Genomic DNA, 20,961 nt, shown 5'->3' with positions numbered 1-20,961 from the left:
AAGGTGCAGCAATAATCATTAGTTCAAGGTTCAGATTACCGGGTTTGAAAACTGCCTGGATGGATTATGTTGCTCTTGAGCAGGCTTATTTACTGCAGCAAATTGTTAACAACCAGCAAGGGCGGATAATCCTCTTCACAGGAAGAGGTGATGGTGGAGACTAACAACATGGAGCCTTCCCTTCAACTCAGACATCACCCTCAGCACCCAAACCTGCAGAGAGATGAGAGGACATGTAAAGGAGCAGAATCCCTGGCGGAGACGATCTTGATCTTGCAAGTCAAAGTTGAAATGTCTTTGAATGCGACCAGAGAAGAAGAGGCTTATTCACAGTGCAACTGGAATTACTGAGCAACAAAAAGACACTTCAGGAAGTACTGTTGGGTTCATTTGTCCCCCAGCTTGCAAGTAACAGGGCAAAAAAAAGAGGAGCTAGATCAAACAGCTGCCTCTCCTGCAGCCATCGCACAGGAGAAAGGAAGGGTTAAAAGTGAACACTGCTCTTTACAGTCAGAAGAGAGGCCTTAAAGGCTGAACTTAGCTGTGCAGCTACAGTAAGAATGGGGCACATTGTTTGACTGGTTGCTGAGTGTACCATTCAGAACAACACTGCAATCCTGACCTCAATTGACACCAAAAACCACCGGCGTACCCAGGAAGGAGGAATCTTGACTGAGAGAAAAAAGAGGAACCTTAGGCAGTGGGACGGTGACACGGAGAGGCAGACAGGGACACACGAAGAGGCTGGGTGTCAGTGATAAACTTGGAGCGACTGTGGGGATCGGTTATCTGGTATGGGCTGGTTGGCAGATCCCCAAGTTTGTTCAGCTGACAGATGAGGGTCCAGAAGGTGGCTAACAGGATGAGGCTGGGTGGCCACGTGGCCCCGCAGGGATTACAAGCAGCAAGAAGAAGGTAAAGAGATTAGACTCAAAACGGAGCCTGCTTTTTTAACCTCATCACTGTTGTCACACTGACAGCGTAGAAGGAAACTCCTGAGCCAAACTTCCATCCGTTCCCCATCTCTCCTTCCTCTACCTCTCCTCCCTCCCTTGCTCCCTCTGCTCATCCATCCATGCAGCCACTGCTGTTGTCTACAGGGATCCAACAGCATCCAGGAACTAACTGCTGCTGAGGAACTGAGCTGGAGCACGGAGACAGGAGTGGACTGGACTCCCTCCCCTGGTGCACTCTGCTAATGGACCCGAGATAGAGAGGTTCTGGATCTTATTGTTGTGTGCAACAGTCTCTTTACAAATGACAACTTTGGGCTTGAAAACCACATAAATTAGCCCATCATGCTTTTGAAGTCAGGACTATTCCTCACTTTGTGTCTGTTTACCCTCCAAGCAAGTCAAATCAAAGGTAAGAATCCAGGCTGGGATCCTAGTTATTGCTTTTCTACTGCAAATGGAGAACAAGATACTGTTTGTTTCCATGCAGCAGAATTCAGTAGTTACAACAATCTAACTCTGAGATAGTATTTTCTGTCAATAAAATAGTGAATCAATAATGTATCTCGCCTCTTTTACACAACTGGATCATAAAGAAAATTGGAAAAGTAAGAACAAAGGGCACGGTCCACATTACTTTCAGTTTAGTCGATGAGAAATTCCTTGATGTAAAGATCTTTCCTCCAGGTTTTCTATCAGTGAGGCTCTTCTGCATGACAGGAGACTTAAAGAGCTGATGAGTCACTTCAAGGACAACTGGGTTTTCCAGTTAGAAGTATGTGTGTGTGACTTTGCAGCTGAAATAACTCTGCAAACTAAAAAATGCTAGCTCATTCTCAAACATTGATTTTTAGAAAATGTCAAGCAGCTGACGAGCCACTTTTAAGGTCATGAATATTCACTGTGAATTTAACAGGCAGTGGCATATAATAGATGTTCACTGAGAGAGATAGCATCGTTTCACCAGTGATAACATTTGCGTCCGCACTGGTTGTCTTGTTCAGCGTGATGTGCCCGGGTGAGCTCATTATCCTGAAGGGAACAAAAGCCATTCTGTTTGCGGTGTCGCAGGACGCTAATCTTTTCTGGCTTGTAATTCTGCTGTGAGGCCTTTCTGTGGCTGCTCTGGGCATTAAGGCCCGCTCTAACACTCCCTCCTCTCACTCAGGCCCCCGTGTCTGAGCATGTGCAAGTCAGTCTTCAAGCTTCCCAAAAACCCATTCAAATATTGTCTTGGTGGTGTGATTCTCAATGAAAACACACATGACTTGGCTAAACTTCAGTCCACTGTCTGACCTGCTGGAATGTTTGGAAAAGGAAGGTTTTATTGGTGAATGGGTCTGCCTGGCAGACACTAAACAGGGGGCATATTTGCCCAAATTGCTTCAATGCCCACACATTCTTTGCATGTCCTTGGTGTTGAGCCAAATTTGGATCTGGGGGAAACAATATTGTTCATTGTAGAGGTTATTATTTATGTATAATACAGAGATTAATACAGTTTTTTCATCTTTGGTTTTCTTTCCTCAAGCAATTCATCAGTGAATGCCTGTGTTTTGAACAAGTTTTAATCCTTTAGTAAAGGCTACCGGCACAGCAGCATGGTAGTTCAGTTATGCTATGCAAGCATACAGGAGGTGGATACAAGGTCAGGAACACACACCTGTATACAGTATAATGCAACACAGTCACCACAGCATATTATGACCTCAAATGTTGTTGTTGGGTTGAACAAACATGGCTCAACAAAACAGAACATTACGAGAATGTATAGTCTACATGAAGTCAACACAAAAATGTGCCATTGTGACAAAACAAATCAACACACAAATCATAACAATTTGCAATCGCAATATGAAGATACAGTGTGTGAAAGCTACATGGTGTTTCCATTGCAACACTAACATCGTACAATGACAAACACAGTCTCTGAGAGAATAAATCAGTGTGAAACTATATGATTAAAACTGCCCATTACACAACTGTTCTTATTGTTTTCTAATGTAAAATTAACCAACTAAATAGTAAATATCTTAAAATAGTAAAAAAAAAAAAAAAAAAAAAAAGCCCACTTCTATCTCTCAGACGCAAAGGCAACTTTTTCAGATTGCTAGTTTTATTTGATCAACAGTCCAAACCCCAAAGAAATCCAGTCTACAAAAATATAAAACAAATGACAAAAATAAAAAGCAGAAAACAAATCTTCATATTTGCAAGAACTAGCCTTTTTCAATCAACTAATCAATTGTTACTATCATTTTATCATCACTTTACATCAGTGTAATCAAAACTAACATAAAAACAAATGCCATCATTTTCAATTTCACTTCTATACGATAAGTCGCTTCAGTTTAGTTAAAGTCCAGGAGTGTTTTAAAGCAAAATACAATGCTGTTTTGTAATAATATGTGGCAAGTTCTGTTTGCAAGTTTGTTCTTGTTTTGCATCGCACGAGCTTGTACAGGTGTTTGTGATATTGCAAATACTAATACATACACTTGGCTGGCAGCATGCTCTCTTTTGACATCCCCCTTGACTTTTGCTGTGTTATTTGGTCTCTTGTGGTTCAGTTTTGGTCCCCACAGTGTTGCTGTTACCTGCTAAAGATCAGGCCCTCTTGTTTACTTCCTGCTAAAAGCTCCGTGTCTGATGCCAATGTAGCAGTGATTATATTATTTACAATCACTTGCTTTTTATTTTTTCATAACCTTCATTCTGTTCCCTAATCCAGGGGAGGCACAGTTTGTTGACCTCCAGTCTGTGTTTTGAGGTTCATAAATCCTGGCTTATTGTCTTAAGAAGCCCTCTGAGGTTTGCCACCTGGCATCACAATGAGTGCCTTTCTTCTAAAATAGCTTTATTCAATGGGGTGACTGTGCTAGAGAGAGTTGACTGGCTTGTGTAATGGTGCAGAATTACCTTCCCGTAATACCTCACCAGGGGGGCTGAGCTTGTTTTCTTTACCAAGGTGATCAGAAAATTGGGGCAGTTCTCTTCATCATGTGTGCAGCATCTCAGTGAAATAATGTATGGAAACAGGCCTGTGTGTGTGTTTGTGTTATTGTTTGAATGTGCTCGTATCACAGGATTGTTTTACAGTAACTGCTAAAATCAGCTGGGTTATCACCTGTGCATCATTTTAATCTCTTTAAGGGTTGTTTGTGCAGACACATCCATTTTCAGCTGTAATCCACATGCGCGCATTTCTACACATTCACACCTGGATGCTTCCCAGTACAAATTTATCCCTACACTGTTGGCCACTGAGCAGCTTCAGTGAGGCCAGGTCAAGTCGAGTCGCCTCAGGTTGTCTCAGTAACCATTCCTTAGGGAGAAGAGAGTGTTACTCATTCACTTTCTCTCACATCTGTGCACTTTCCCTACACTCAGAATGACATCCTTTCAAGTATAAACCAGCACGTCCAAGCTTCAGACCCCAGATGCTTTTACACTGCAGTGAGCTGAAAAGCTCAAATAACTCATCGCACCATAACAGGATACAAAACACACACACACACACACACACACACACACACACACACAGGATTTCTTTGTGTTATATGATCCCAGAATAGGGACAGGCACCCTCCATGCAAATATACTTTTCACTGCAAAGCCAATTGCTATTTATAATGCAGTGGCAGAGAGAGCAGCAGTGCCCTTACAGTAAGAGGGCTAGGCAGATGCAATGAGGTAACATGTTGGATTAAGTATCTGTCAAATCAAATACTCCTGAGTAGTAGCTTGTGTCACCTGTCTGATTCCTGGACACACTCTGCAAGAGTTACGAAGATGCACTCTGACACTTGCTTTGTTCATGTGATGGACATTGAAAAGTCAATTTTAGGTTGCATAAGCAGAACTTTAGGCAGCATCCAAGATTTGTGTGTTCGCATTATGCATTGAAACTGTGAAGTTGTTCATATTGCAATGGCCAAAAAAACTCCACCATTAAACTTAATTGAAGTTCAGGATGTCACTAACCTCTGTGCAGTTACTACAAAGAGTGCAGGTTTGGCTTTGTGATGTCACCCACTGGCTGCTCTGTACCAGTAAGTGAGAAATCTCACACTTACATGATATCCCATAAAATTTCAGCTACTTATCACAAAGTGCTCAGATGTTTCATGTTTGGTTATATTTCATTGTCTGTATACTGAAAAAAGAAAAAAAAGAAATCACCCACATTATTATAATTCCTCTTAAACCTCTAACTTCATTGAATGCTCTTGCAGACCTTCATGACCACGGGTTTTCTGGACTCAGGGATGTGAAATACAGACGCTTTCTGGAAGCTTCTAGACCAATCAGACACACTACAAATGTCAGAGCAGAGCAGGACGGACATCGGACGAAGAGGTCAGCTGTGTTCACCACAGGGGTCAAAGTGTGTCCCCAGGAGACGATGAAAGCTGTCATCGGCAGCCATCGGGCCTATTACAAGCTCAGAGGTAAAGGACATGTCTAACAGAGATGTCTTAGCAGTTGAATAAGTAGCTGCTTGCTTCTGTTGTAACTTTTAATTTCAAAGGATAAAAATTCAGTCCTCACAAATATGATTCTCTAAATTGCATGTAGATATTTGTTTTTGTTGTTTAGAGCCTGGTGACATGATACCACTGGATGATGCACGAAAGCTGTTTACTGCTGAGTTTAGGCAAACACACAGAGAAACACCTGATAGAATGAAGTTATGTGCAAATATCTTTTGTCCAAGACAGTTGGATTGTGGATGTTTTACGAGGCTGAGACTGACACCTTGGGTGTTATAACTGGTTGGTAATACATACGACAGCTGCTGTGGCGTATGACTTTAAAATTAGGCTGATTAATTTGGTGTGTTGGAGGTAATGGCTTTGCTCCAGGAATGAGTTTGTCAGAGAATAAATTTCCCACAGGCATCAAGGTATTGGACAATACGGAGCTTGTTTCCCCCACAGAGGCTTACAAAACATATTGTAGCTTCAGGGGGTCTTTGTGCTTATGATTTCAATATTCACAAAAATGCCATGAACATTCAACGGTTTTTTAAACATACAGTTTGACATTTACCAAAACAGGCTTTCCTACTATTTTGTGCTGTCCCAGTTGTATCATATTAAATCCATGTATTTTGTGGTTTATTGTAACATTACGGCACAGTAGACTGTTATGTGCTGTGCATTCATATCTAAAGCTGCACTGAAATGTTTCTCTGAAGGAAATTAAAAGCTTATATCTTATAGATAAATTGCTAAATTGCATGAAAATCCCCACATGCAGAGATGCCAAGATCAATACCAACAATCCTATCTGTGATTTCTTTCTTTATTTCTCCATGCTCTACTCTCTGGCCTTTCTGTCCTTGTTGGCAATATATGAAATACTATGTCTAGCCATCCTTTATTTGGCCTATATTCATACTTATCTGTGAGTGTGACTTATTTCATCTGATATTTTCTCAGAAAAGTCAAAACAGGACATCCATAAATTCATGTGATTTATCTTCAGTTTGTCAGGAAGCCATCTGGGAAGCGTTTCGGATCTTCTTGGACAGGGTCCCAAACTCGGAGGAGTACCGAGAGTGGGTTTACACCTGCCAACATGAAAACCTCTGCATGGACGACCTGGCCCAGAACTTCAGCAGCTCTCAAGAACATCTGGAGATGGTGGCCAGAGTGAGTGCAGCACAAACACAGTTATGGCAATATTTTCTCACTGCATGTCTATTTCGTTGTCAGTCTCCAGTGAAAATTTGTGGTAGTCAATATCTTGTTTCTTATTTCCAGAGAGTGGCTGAGCAGAGTGAAAGTGAAGGGTAGGTGCAAACATCCCTCTTAAACTTTGCGTTAAATGTAAGTTTCCTGTTTGCGTTTGCAGTCATTTCTGTAGGAGTACAAAAAGTGCTAAACGACTATTAAATAACTGCTAAATATTTATCAGTGGACACTGGTGGTGGTGATGGTGAATGGAGCTTGATGGTAACATCTTCATGAGAGGGACACTCCTCATCGGATGGTTTTATTGGAGATGGTCAGGCATCCACAGTTGAGGTGGTGAAGGGGTGGGCTGGTGCTGAAATGACAGTTTCATGACAGCAGAGCGAGAGAGAGAATGCTTTTAAAGTTTGACAGCTTACAAGTGGTTGGCTAAAGGCCAGTGTACCAGGCTGTGATTGGCTGAAGATGAGAATGAGTTGAAGAGGTTAAAGATAGCAGGAAACAGTGCCTGTGACTTACAAGGTGTGCGCAACGAGATATTCTTCCTGACTGAACACACTGACCTTCACTAAATACTGAAGCATAATGCATTCATTTGAGGGGAAAAAAAGCAGAATTTTTCTCTTTTTTTTTCTCATCAAAACTTTTTTCAGAATTCGGACAGAATAATCTTGTTAATTCAGAAAAAGTTTTTTTTTGTTTGTTTGTTTTTTTGTTAATGTGATGTAAATGCATTACGCTTCCATAGCTTCATTTAAAACCTAAAGATTCTTGTTTGACACAAATTTAGTGCGAAAATATTCATAGTTGAATAAATTCCTAAAGTGTATGTTGCTTTTTTCCAGATTTGCCACTGGAACCCCAGAGCCAGGAAGAGAATGTGAGTTGGACACGAATGTATTAATATTGCTCAGTGAAAGCAACTACATTACTTTATGAGCTTAATTGTTGTCAATTAATTTGTGTAATAGCATGATAAATTAACTGCTGAGTTGCTGTTTTGTCTCAGGCACCTGGACACCCCCTCTCATTTTGCTTCCAACCGAGGCTGATGTGGTGAGATAGTCCACACCTTTGACCTTGTTTTTCAGAATCACATGCTTCTGTGCTAAATCTCTACTACCTGGACCACAATATCTCACTTCACTTGTAACAATGTATTGCGGACGTTTGTTTGCCAGATCAAAGAGGATCCCAATATGATAAAAGAGAACTACGAGGAGTACATTGTTGAGTTCAGTGTCACCATCGCGGACCCAACGTACAGCGAGCTCCTCGGTGATCCTGAAGCTCCACATTACAACGACATCACGCAAGAGCTCACAACCAAGGTGAGAGTCAAGTGTTGAGTTTACAGAACCACAGCAGATGTTAAGGCTTCTCTGATCCGTCTGCTTCACCTTTCTCCAAACACAGAGCACACCTTGACACATGTGCTTTGTTTTTGAAAACTTTTAAAATGATAATGAAACTTTAGGAAAAGAACAGGCGATCTCTATTGTGGTTAAAATGTGTGTGCTATTAAACTTCATTTCACACAGCAGCTGTTTGGCCACCTATTACCCGTTTCCCGACAAAACATCGTCTGTCTTGTTCTATATTCCTCTCACCTTATTTTCTCCTTCAAAACAAAACCATTCCTTCACTTTCATTATGCAAGTTATCTTACAGTGAGCTCAATGTGACTGCAAGCTTCTGTGGTGCTGTATTCTCAGGTGTAAAACTCACCCTGATTGATTTAACAGCTTTAAAGTTGCAACCACGGGACTTAAGATAAGACTTCTAAATGACCACAAGCCTGGAATAGTAAGATCTAATCATGCATAATCTCTGAGTAAGAGGGCATTGACTGAGACTCTGACCACAGCTCTTAAGAATGACTTCTGATGGTGAAAAGCCATGTGTATCATTTCTTTTAATGGAAATGTTTGTTGGCCTTCAGAAAGGCCATAAGTGTATGTACCATCAGACTCAAGTGTGTTTGAAGAAATTCAAACAGTGTGCGCAAACTCTACTAAGGCTCATTCTTAAAACTTAAAAAAAAGCTTGCAAACATAATGGAAGTGCTTGCGTTATTTTACAGCAGCTTCTTTTGCTGATGCTGGATCAAAAAACAAGAGTGGATGCATCTGCATATGGCTGACATGGCTACTACCAGTTCTTCATATTACTTGCATCTTTTTTCCCGTTGCCACTTTGCAAGCCACTAATTCCTCCTGTCATGTCAGAGCCTGCTGTTCGTCCCCTATCCCGCAGTTGTCCCCAGTGTTTCCCAACTCACCTGATTCCCACACCTATATGTACACCTGTTTCTAATCCTCTCATCACATCACCAACCTTCCTCCTCTTTGTTTCCTTTGTTTTCTTCCTCCACATTGGCTCTCCTGGACTCGCCTGCAGGCCTTGCCACTTTTGCTTTATTTTCCTGTTTGAATTAATGACGTACTAAACGTGTGGACCAAAAACAGCAAATGCAAATGTACTGTTGTCTTTATTGGCCACTCCTTTACTCTCCAATGACAAATTTCCAAAACGTCAACTTTTTATGTAATAAGAAAATCAGCCATGCAGTAAGGTTTTTTTTAATATTTAATTGGTTTTTAGAGGATTTTCAAGATTTGGAATTTTTTAAAACCCATAAGGGAACATTGCTCCTTCAGCTTATAAAATCACCTAGCTACCTATGCCTATTTTCAGTCTCTCTTGTTTTTCTTTGTATAGATGCTTCATGTGTTTGAAAAAGTTCCAGGATTCAAAGAGATTCGTATACTGGGATTTCGGTGAGTTTCACTGATTAAAAATTTGGAACTATAATTTTGTTTTGTAATTATGATTGATTTTGACAAACCACCACAAGTAAATAAGACTCAGAACATAAAATGTTCATATTTCTCCCCTGACACGGCTTTTATTGAGGCATTTTATTTCTCTAGAGAAACTATGACATTCCCCAGATTATTCTCTTTTGGCATGTGACTCAGCCATGTCTGCCTTAGACATATCAGTGAGGTCTGTCTGCTTTGAGGCATTCTGACATGATCTGTCGTGTTGATCAGCTCGGAGGATGTGTCTGTGCGCTACGCTGTGGTCTTTAATGGAGAAACAGAGCTCAGTGATGATCCTGAGGGTCTTGAGGAGCCTGAGACGGAGACAAATGAGGATGTAAATGCTCCTAAACTGAAGCACATTATTGTAAAGGCCTTAAAACAGGAACCATCACTACCACTGGACATACAGACACTCAGCTTTGAGGCTGGTAAGCATATTATCATACTCATTTATCTAAAAAGAATAATAGGGTAGTGGATTGTAGCTGTATAAATGTTCCAACTTTTCCATTTCAGTGACCACAATTTATCCAGTTGCTGAGCTCGGCATGAACCCTGTTGATAGTATAGTATCTGAGGATGACACCACAGAGGACAGCACTCCCACTCAAAGTTTCTTCCCCACAGTGGCAGTGATAGAAAACTCTCTAGAAGCTTCTACAGCCACACCAGAAACACACACCTTTGTGCCTTTCATCACAACCATCCTCCCAGAAGCTACTTCTTCAGTCTTTGTTGAGACTCCTTCGATGGCAGCAATAGAAGAGGAGTCCACAGAAGATCCTGCTGAAGAGGTTGGTGACATAACTCCAGACACAATACTGGAAGCTGCCACACAGAAGGAAGAGGAGGAAGCAGAGCCGGAGGTGGAGGAAATGCCACCAATGGAACAAGATGACAGAGGTGAGGTTAAACCTGAAGAACAGGAGACGGACGATAAGTCGTCTTCAGGTGAAATCTTGCCTTTAAAGCAGGGTCTTAAATTTCAATCAGGAGAGACACGTTCAAGAATACAAAGCTTTATTGATCAACAAAAATTAGATAGTGGTGTGAAATCCATTTAGAGCTTCTGACGGATCACAGGAAAAACCTCAAAACTGAACACCAACTTCACCACGCTTTGCCGTCATTGTCTGGTTTCTGAGTTTTGATTCTGCTGATGGGGGGGTGGGGGTGGGGTGTAAGGTAAATGCTGCTAAGAGCACAAGACACAAAACACTGGTGCAGCCAAGCCAAACGAAGAAGCAGAAGCAAATTTTAAGCTTGCTTGATTGGATGATACCAAACAAGGGGTGTAATTACAAAATGTCAAAGTTAATTAGACATTTGCAGTAGAAAGGAGAAGAGAAAGTAACTTATCAGAGGAGGGTATGAAAGAACAGAAAGGAAATTAGTCTTACTAATTGAACTTCATTTCATTACATTACCATTGAATAACATTTTATTTGATTAGAACTGACCCACATTTACTGGGTGGTGAGAAAAATATTTTTCACAAAGTCAAAGTTTTCTGGAGGTGCTAAAATGCCAACTAGTTTCCAGGTTTTAGGACTAATTCCTGCAGCACTCTGTTCATCAAGGAAAAATTACAGCAGATAACTTTTGTGTCTGTTTGTGTGTGAATTGAACAAAAAAACAAGATATAACGTGCTAATTAGTTGGATTTAGAGGTGCTGGAAGGTGGATTTTATAATGACTTCCCTGCTTATAAAAACCTCTTCCATGATATGTTTTATTTTACAAGAACCTAATCCAGCTGATGGGGTCAGTGAAGAACATCCAGAGCCACAGAATGAGGGCCTTCCCCTGGCAACTTCCGACTCCCTACCTGAGGAAGTGATGAGTGATAAACCTGGTGAAGTTAACCTTGATGTACCAGAGTCCACAAGTCCTACAGTTACGGAGATAACTGTCATCGAAGCCTCAGTCCCAGTCTCCGCACCATCATCTCATGAGGATGCAATCCAAGGCATTGAACCAGAAACGGATGTGGAGCCTTTGCCATCTCCTGTAGAGAGCAGCGAAGCCCCTGAAGACGGAGATAAGTCTAGTGGAGGGCACAGTGGAATAACCGCGGTCTCAACAGACCTTCCTGCTGAGAACTCAAACATTCAAGAGGACCTGGGGCCGAGTCAGAATGGGACGGAGGCAGAGTTGACAGAGCCAATGGAGGAAGAGAACGGTAGTGGATTTCCTTCAGAGTCTGATGAACGCCCGTACGAATCCACAGCTGCACCAGCCATGAGACAAGCCAGCACCCCTCTGATGACCGCAGTAGACAAGAACAAAGAGTTAGTGGTTTTCTTTAGCTTGAGGGTCACTAACATGATGTTTTCTGATGACCTATTCAACAAGAGCTCCCCGGAGTATAAATCACTGGAGAATACCTTTCTTGAACTGGTAGGTACACAAGCTTTTGTGCTGGATATCATGCTTCTCCATGCTTCATTCTCATACTTGCTTTTATAGCCCAAGCAGAAATGTTTGATAAAAGTACATTTGTGCAATATTTACCGTTCAACTTTGGTTTTACATGATATTATAGCAAATGCAAGGACGTTTTAGAATAGCCCCAAGTTGGTGCTTAATCTGCATCTTGTTGTCCTGCACAAGTGAGGATGTGCCTTATCCTCACAGCTGTTTGTTAATCCTAAAATAACAGTAAATTATAATAAATTTATATTTTTTCATTAATAAATTTTATTTTTTTAAATTGTTGTAAAGTGTGATAAGGCTTTAACCAGTCGCCAAATTGTTGATCAATTCTGCAAATGCTTTAATATCAGAGGAGCCATTGTGTCAATAGTATAATGAAAAAACTAAATTATTCTGTTTCACTTAGACACAGCACTCTGGGTCCAGAAACTCGCCAAACCCTGGAGCTTCCAGTAAATCTGGGCCTAAAAAACAGACGACTTTAGCCTCCATACCGGTATTTTTTTTTTTTCCATATTGGAACTGCATCTCCAATGCCTCAGAGAGAGCATGACCTTTCTATTTCCTAACTAACCTTTCTGAAATGCAGTATCGAACAATCTAAAAGCACCTAACATTTCTAACCTTTCTAAAATACTCAGTTTTAGTTTTCAGCTTTGCTTTTGTCCTTACATTAGATATTAGGACCTTTCTCGTGCAGTTGCTTTTTGTGGTTTTGAGTGAGGTGGGTTCTAATATTGTTATAATTGTTTGTGTTTTGCCTTAATTCTTTGAATTGTGCTAAAGTTTTGGCTGTTTTTCATTGCTTAAATCTAAAACATTCAAAAATACTCCTAAATGAATAGTTCACCATTTTGTAAAATCTGCTTATTCTCTTTCTTCCATACAGTTTAGGTGAAGTGAATTTTTTGCACTCCATTATGTGCAAATTTGAACCTGGATTGTTTGTGCACAAGGTATTTATTCACCTCAGACAGCTAATGCACCATCTACAAACAATACCTGTATGCAAACTAGCAAACAACAGTGCATGCTGTGGGTGTGTACTATACTGTGTGTGCCTGTTTTGGTGGCCAGCTGCCAGGTTAGCTTAACATAAGGATTGAAAACCAGGGAGAACTAACCTGGCTCTGTCCAAAAGTTAACTTTGCATGTTGTACAGGTTAATCAATATAGTATATTTAGCTGTTTCTCCTGGTTTCCAGTCTCTTTACCTTGCTTAGCTTTAGTAGCCTCATATTTGGCTAATAGATATGAGAGGGTTATCAGTCTTCTTATTTAACTAATAAGTGGATTCCCTAAAATGTTGAACTATTTCATTTTTAAAGATTAACATTGTGAGAAAAACCATTGTCATTTCTTTGTACCAGACAAGCTCTCTGGTGTGATTATACTAAAAAGTTGCTGCTTGTTGAAACTGCTTTGTATATTAATATAGAATGCACTGATTATTATCCATCTGTCTTTGTTTGGCTGAATTTTTGTGTACATGTATGCAGCTTTTTCTCCTTGAAAATGAGAAGTGAAGTAGTGAAAAATCCAAGTGTAGTTTGGTAAGTGAGTTTCTTGCCAACAAGATCCAGAATTTGTTTTTGTAGGCTACATGTTGCCGATATGTTTGTGTTACAACACTGACCAGTGTGTTTGTGCATGTTTGAAGCCTTAAAGATAAACTTTCACAGTGTATGAGTGAGCTAATTAATGCAGACATCTGTATGCCGCATATTAGGAAAGTCACACAGGTTTATGCATTTTCATCTTCCTAGAGCTGTATTGCTTTATATATGGTAGAGAGTAAACTAGCCCTGGGTAGTCTGAATCATGGGACCTAGGTCTGCCTTAGTCATTGGTTTGTTACTTGTGTTAAGAAGCTTTAAGTAATTCTGGTTGGTTCCAGCACCACACACATTGAGCTATTAATGGTTCCAATCTGCTTAGTGCGACATCAGTCGGGTTTGTGCAGACATCTGTATGCATGTTGCAGCAGTGTTTCTGTATGGGTTACCTGCTATTATAGACATACTGTATGTATGTACATGTTCTACCGCAGGCAACAAGGCAATTGAATAAAATGGATCACTGATTGGTTGAGGTCACTTTGTTGTGGAACATTTGTGTAAATGAAATGTATATATTTAAAATGAATGCTGAAGTGTTTAAAATTTGCATTAGTGGTTGATGACCAGGTGAGAACTGCATGTCTTTAAAACTGCACCTATTAGATTAAATCAAAGAAAGAAGCATCATTTGACATCCCTGTTTAATCTCAAGGCTAAAGTTGACAGGTTGACAGAGAGGACAAAATTTAAGGCTTGTACAGAGGTGCCCTGCACTCAGAGATTAGGTGAATGCCTGAGCCTCAAACTGAGGAGGTTCACTGATATAAATTGTATTGTCTGTTTGATGCAATGCCAGGGAGCAGAGGGAATGTGAGCTACCGGGCAAGGTGGTCTTATAGTTTTCTGAGTGCTATACCTTCAAGGTTAAGATGAATGGTTAGTAATGTTTCGTATTTTGATTCTCTCTCAGTAGATGTTCACTTATTCATTGTAGTAGTGTACATGAATGTGAAAAGATGTAGGTTTTATGATTGGTGCCATGAACTGGATCTGTTTTGATTTTATATTCTTAAACAGAATGGGTCATTTCCATAAAGAGATCCCCTCTCCTGTCAATTAACTTTTTAGAACAATTTATACCAGATGTAGAGAAAATCTATGTATTCACTGGATCAGAGAATACAATGTGAGGAGGTAGGGATACATAGACAGAAATGACAGAGCCTACACAGATATGTATGATGTGCAAAAATACAAAGCGATAGCAATTAATACTCCATCTCCAATCTTTAATGGTTGCCCAAACCGTGGTTTCTGCAGTTCTCCTAATTAATCAATGTATTTAGCTTCCTGTCAAAACTAATGTGATCAGCCATTTGAACTGGTAAGTATTTTACCATATACTTTCTATTGTCAGTAACCCATTACGATATCTTCGTTTAAATGGGCTATTTAGTAGAGAAGGGACACTTTGAAACAAATATTTCAAACTGGTCCAACTTGGTTTATAAATCACTGAAAAATAGCAGGAACAATAATGAAGAGATGTCAGTGCATTACGCAGCCCATTTAAATGGACATAATGAAACATGCAATGTTTCGCTGGATAATGGACACCTTTATGATACTGTAGCTTTCAGCTCCCCTGTTTTCCTTTGCCACACTCCTCCATTACTCCTGTACCTACTGGTTTGTGAAGCAACCAATAAATTTGGACATGGAGGTTCAGAATGAATTAATTTGCTCCAGTAAATCAGAAACATTTTCATGGCAGCCTAATATTCCTTGTGACTTTTCATTTTTTGACTTCAGAGAAGGGATGTTTCACTGCACTTCCCAAAACAAGAACCAGTAGATACAAGTGTAACCTCTGAGAAGCAAATGTGATTGTGTCAAAGTATGAAGTTCTGGCTGTGTTTGTTCCAAGCTGTACATTTCTTTACAAAAGTCTAGTGTATATAAGTGGCAAAGGAGCAGCCTAGCTACTGTTCCTTAGTCCACAGTATAGACTGCACTGAGGGTTGTTGTGAAAGGACTTGGCTTTGACCTTGTGTGGAAGGCACCAGAGCTACAGATTGGTATCTAATCTACAGTGTACATGTATAATTTGACAGTCTGCATTGAGACAAATGGATGACCAAACAGCAAGTTGCGTGTCCAGTTGTACTGCACTCTGTTTTCCATTAGTTCTGGATGTTGGACAATCTCGTACTTTTCTCTGAGACTATTAGCTATAGGGACCTAGCCCTCAGTAAAGTGTCTGCCAGTGATAAGTGAAGTAACCCGATCAGAGCAGAGCTCCTTAAGGCCTCTTATCTCCCGCTCGACAGCCAGGCCAGCTAAAGCATCGTAATCTCCCCCTCTCACACTGCGGTGGTTTGATGTTTGCCTCATCTGTAGTGAACATGAATTGGTTTGGGAGGAGAGCAGTTCGGATCGATGAACATTGATGCAGGTCCATTACTTGGGCTGGTTGACTTCCTCCCCGTCTAAATATCATCACCATCATCAGTCCAAGTCCACAGTCCTAATAGATTGGTTCCTCAGTTATCTGAGCTGCAAGTCTACAATGTTGAGAATTATGAGATGTGAGTCTTACATGACTGCTTAGATGTGTTTTTACTCAACGGATCTTTTTTAAAGTAGTTGTTGGTGATGCTGTGTCATAAATTGCACTACAAAGACAAAAAGCAATAAGGACACAGAGTTAAGTTGAGAAAAAAGCGTTTGAAGTTTCTTAGCTAAACTGTGCAACAGATATAAAATTAACATTATATTAATAATTAATATTAATTAATATTATATAATTGTATTCATAAGATGAATATATGATTAAAAGGTGGTGGTAGCGTAACCACATGAAACCATGCTAATTTCAGGGGCAGTCCATGCTACTCTACTAAGCTAGGCTAATTAACTTTTAGCAGGTCTAAAATATCTATTTTCTTTCATAATAATTAGATTTTGCTTGTGCTTTATTTATATGGTTTAACAAACTCAGTTACTAATGTTATGTAATTCATTGATGTTAATAAATCACAGGAAACGGGTAGGAAATGGAGGGTAAATTGTCTTTAGTTAAGGTTATCTCACCAGCTAGCCTATAGCCACATTATCCCTGCGGTTCGGTTTTTACCTCAGTTTTTTTTCCACCCAAACTTCCACAATTAGCATGATAAATGTGGAAGGATAGCATAAAAATTGTTACATTGTAAAACAGATGTGAAAACGTCAAAGAATTCAATCTACACTCACTTTTGAGCAACTATGTCGTTACTGCGTTTTGACTTTGTAGGGCAGTACAGGTAGACATACTTGACGCAACAATATAGCATGTATATATTGAGATAAAAGCCTCCGCCAGACAGTGTACATTATAGATGTCTTCTACTTCAGATAGCTTTGTTGTCTTGCAAGTCGTTGCAAGTGTCTGGGCTTTTCATCATGTGTTCTCCGACTCTTCCGTGACTAGAATTAACACGTTCTGTGTTCTTACACTAATGCTTATAAACCTAACCCTAATTTTGTTCTGGATCTAATTACACAGTCGACGCAGTAATGGCAGGATTTCATGCTTGCATCAAAATTTAATTATGAGCTATTCATAGCATTCACACTGTAAAATGTGACCTGAATAATTCAAAATCAGCCATGCTATGACAAGCTCATTCCTTTCAGTGTGGTCTCTGCTCCCCTGGTCTTCTTCTCAGGAGGACACAGATCTTCACCGACTCCTGACACAAACATGAAACTGACATAATTTCATTAGCCTACTTTAGATATCCATGTGAAAATCTTAGTCCTCCTAGGATCAAAAATTACTATTTTTTTTAATCCGATAAGATAAAATCAATTTTGGTTTTTAGGAAACACCATGTTCCATGTTCCTGCTGCAAACCAGTTGTTCTTCTCACTGACTGCACAGAAAACTAATCTTTTTTGAATAAATTGAAACTGAGCCTGTCTAAGTTCCTAAAACATGTATTTGCTGTCCCTCTCATTCCCCACAGCTTCTGCCATATCTTCAGTCCAATTTGACTGGATTTAAACAGCTGGAAATACTCAACTTCAGGAACGGCAGTGTTGTGGTGAACAGCAGGATGAAACTGGACAAGCCGGTACCTTATAATGTCACACGGGCTGTGCACTGCGTGCTGGAAGACTTCTGTAATGCAGCGTCGAAACGGCTTGACATCGAGATTGACAGTCGCTCCTTGGAAGTAGAACCAGGTGAAATGTCCTTGCTTATGTTGTGTGAATGAAATATGGCAGTCCTGGAAGCTGTGATGACAGGATGCGGGCACCCCATGCAGAAAGGAACACCTCATAATCTGCTCTTGCAGTGACTTATGCTCATTCATGCTACTGTACAAGGTCAGACACTGTCCACAACATGCGTCCTCACTCTGCTTTCTCTTGCAGTCTTTAGGCGAAGTGCTGTATAAATCTTCTTGCTCGGACAAGTTCATGACAGTTTGTGATCTCGTTTAATGCACCTTATTGAAAACAGACACCTCCATTCACATCCATCAAAATGCCCTTTGATTTCCCCTCTGAATCTTTAGACAATGAGAGACATGTGGACCCAGCATTAATTGCATTAATGAGTTATCACCTCTCTGATCTATTTCTTTCTCTTCCCTTTCCTCTCCCCTCTCTGTTGGTTTCAGCTGACCAAGCAGACCCCTGTAAGTTCCTGGCCTGCAATGAGTTTTCACGCTGCGTGGTAAACAGTTGGACCGAGGAGGCAGAGTGTCTGTGTGATCCAGGCTACAGCACCGTGGACGGCCTGCCATGTCAGAGCACCTGCACTTTGCAGCCAAACTACTGTCTCAACGGAGGCCTTTGTGAAATAATCCCGGGGCATGGAGCCACCTGCAGGTACACAACGAATAAAAGAGAACACAAACATGACAACAACGGATCTCAGTCTTTGTCGTGTTGTGATGCAGATTCAAGCACAAGTAGGCACTTTGTGAAGAAACTTTGTGCATTCAAGGACATCTAAGATTTGAACCTGCAGTCCTGATATCTCCTATTGACGATATCTCACCCAGAAGAATAAAAATATGTGCAAACAAAGTGAAACTCATTTTATTGTTGTTTACAGTATATAGGGTGCATTTATCTAACTCCTCTCTCTCTCTCTCTTTTTTTTTTCTCATCTCTTTCAGATGCCCTGTAGGTAAATACTGGCACTACCATGGAGAGCGCTGCAATGAGCTGGTGTCGATGCCAGTAGACCCTCCATTAATTATAACCTGCCTTGTGGGAAGTCTCTGCCTTGTTTGTGCCGTTATTGGCATTTTGATATTCATTAACAAGAAATGTATAAAGACCAGAAAGGCTGTAACTTTGGTGTAAGTATGAGCCCATTTTTTGTACATATTTTAAAGTGTTTTGTTATGTTGTTTCCTTCTGTTTTAAAAGCATTTTCATTTGCCTCCTCATCTTCTTTACATTGTAGGCACACCCTTGCTCCCTATGCCTTTGAGAATACTTTGAGGGTGAACCCAGTATTTGAGAATGATGATGGTGTCTTAACTCAGGTGTCCACATTACCCTGTTCTTCAAGTTCAGCTTCTTCCCAATCCCAACAGTCTGAGCAAGAACATTTTGCCTCAATTGAAAATATACGTCTGAGTATTGAGGTATACTGTGCTGTGCAGCACAAAAGACTAAACCAACTTAACAACTAACCAAAAAAACGTTGACTAATATGAACTAATATGCACTAACAAACTCAAATTATCAGAAAAGTTCACGTTGCTCTTATGACATTGCATCTTTGTTTTGTATTCAGAATTTCACCATCAAAGTTGACAAAAAGTGTCTTTGAAACTGTTCATTGTGGCTTTAATGGTAATTAAATGTAAATCAAGGTCCTTGTGTAGCTTCGGTAGTTGTTTGAAGACTTTGATCCACAGAATCAAACACAGTTTTAACAGTTTAAGGTAGACAGCATCCACTAATGCAAACACTGAGCCTGTCTACTGCCTGTCTCCATAGATCCCCAGACGACTCTACACAACAAGATCAGAAAAGTTAGTCTCGGAAATGGTGGACTTTCATCACTGCATACCACACAATGAGGTGAGCACCAGAGACTAAACCCTGATGTTGCAGCTCATTTAAAGATGCATCGAAAGTCTCGAGTGTTACATTAAACTAATTGAGGAAATGTGCTATGTAAAACTAAGGTTCTGTAAGAAATGCAATACTTTTGCAGTGATCTTAAGTGATTTCACACATAAGATACTGAATATGGTTCACAAGACAGTGTTGCCATTATTCAGTAACCTTTACATCAAATATTTTACAGCTCTATGATGCGTGGAAAGGTAAAACCATTGTGTCCCTTGCTGATTTTTTTTTTTCATAAACCAAATCGTTGTTGACTTTTGTGCATGTAAATAATATAATTGCTGTAATATAATAAAAAATAAATCCTAGAAAAAGTATGAAATTCTAACCCTCAAATGATTTCAAAATAAGATCACAAGAGCACAACTTGTGTTGATCAGTGCCTCTGCAGCGTACTTAGAGCTATGAATAATAGTTTCTCTTGATTGATTTATACAATGAAAGTAAGTAGATCTACTTACAAGGGTATTCAGTTGTTATTCATTTTGGAAAATTAAATCATCATTAAAAGATGAATCGCTCTCCCCTCTCTCTCTCTCTCTCTCTCTCTCTCTCTCTCTCATCTAGACATGGCATCTGCCAAATGAATACCGGACATGTTGTCTTTTAAGGGCATCAGATAACGAATGTTTTGAAGTGACAGTTCTTTGACACCTGAGAAGAAGCCCACGCGGCCACTCAGAGCCGAGGAATAGAGGACTGAAGCTGCTGTTAAACTGTATATGGGATCCATGCACAGATGCAGGTACAGTAGACCAGTGATTGAGATTATTTGTTCATAGTGATGAAAGTGTCTTGTTAGACAGAGCTATGGATGTTAAGGTGGACTTAGGTTGTTTTACAGTGGAACCTAATATTTATTTTAAATATTGAATGGTAGGAACATTTCCTGTATACCCTTGGCAAAGGTTGTTCTTTCCTCACAATGAGGTATTTATTATTTACAAACTGATACACATGGTGGTATCTTAACTTTAGTCTGTATAATGTTGTTTATTTTAATGCTGTTCTTAAACATTGTTGTGTCCCAAAAAGAGAATGAATGTATAAGCTGTTGACTTTGGTCATGACATATTGTGTATAGAAATACTGGCTCCTGTGCTGTATGTCCGTCAGTTTGTCCTGTTCAAAAACAACTGTTCCCACTAATCATTTGTCTTTGGGATTTGGACTTTATTTTTTACACATTTTACATTTAAAGGCAAAAAAATAAAAAATTTTTGCATTAAAAATGTTGACGTTTCTTTTTCTTTTTGACCACTCAAAGCTTGTTTGTATGTCTCATTAAGCCAGGTTTTCAAAATAATTGAAAATATTTATTGATGAGACGGAGGCTGACAGT

General features: G+C 39.9%; 1 protein-coding gene across 5 annotated transcripts; it reads left to right on the top strand.

Moving 5' to 3' along the window:
• Positions 1–40: 40 nt before the first annotated feature.
• impg1b (interphotoreceptor matrix proteoglycan 1b) lies at positions 41–20,851 on the top strand. Of its 5 annotated transcripts, XM_071498735.1 has the most exons (18): positions 41–1,365; positions 5,189–5,404; positions 6,444–6,610; positions 6,722–6,750; positions 7,498–7,532; positions 7,662–7,708; positions 7,834–7,983; positions 9,374–9,432; positions 9,709–9,908; positions 9,997–10,383; positions 11,225–11,880; positions 12,323–12,412; positions 17,486–17,705; positions 18,146–18,356; positions 18,650–18,835; positions 18,943–19,126; positions 19,485–19,568; positions 20,187–20,845. In XM_071498735.1, the coding sequence occupies exons 1-18, from the start codon at positions 1,299–1,301 to the stop codon at positions 20,268–20,270; spliced, it is 3,072 nt and encodes a 1,023-aa protein (XP_071354836.1). In that variant the 5' UTR covers positions 41–1,298; the 3' UTR covers positions 20,271–20,845. The 5 variants fall into 5 exon arrangements, with proteins under 5 accessions (XP_071354836.1, XP_071354838.1, XP_071354841.1 ...); XM_071498740.1 differs by lacking the exon at positions 12,323–12,412 and having other exon boundaries at positions 1,290–1,365; XM_071498737.1 differs by lacking the exons at positions 12,323–12,412; positions 18,943–19,126 and having other exon boundaries at positions 44–1,365; positions 20,187–20,851.
• The last annotated feature ends 110 nt before the right edge of the window (positions 20,852–20,961 follow it).

The sequence above is a fragment of the Trachinotus anak genome, unplaced genomic scaffold (assembly GCF_046630095.1).
Source record: "Trachinotus anak isolate AG129_WGS33_773 ecotype Australia unplaced genomic scaffold, CSIRO_AGI_Tana_v1 ptg000015l, whole genome shotgun sequence".
Taxonomy (NCBI): Eukaryota; Metazoa; Chordata; class Actinopteri; order Carangiformes; family Carangidae; genus Trachinotus; species Trachinotus anak.
Note: the sequence above shows the minus strand (reverse complement) of the source record. Positions and strands in the feature narration are given on the sequence as shown.

Coding starts and splice junctions, on each gene's coding strand:
- impg1b (XM_071498735.1), top strand. CDS start 1,299: ATGCTTTTGAAGTCAGGACTATTCCTCACTTTGTGTCTGTTTACCCTC. Junction 1,366..5,188: donor CCAAGCAAGTCAAATCAAAG/GTAAGAATCCAG, acceptor ATGCTCTTGCAG/ACCTTCATGACCACGGGTTT. Junction 5,405..6,443: donor GGCCTATTACAAGCTCAGAG/GTAAAGGACATG, acceptor ATTTATCTTCAG/TTTGTCAGGAAGCCATCTGG.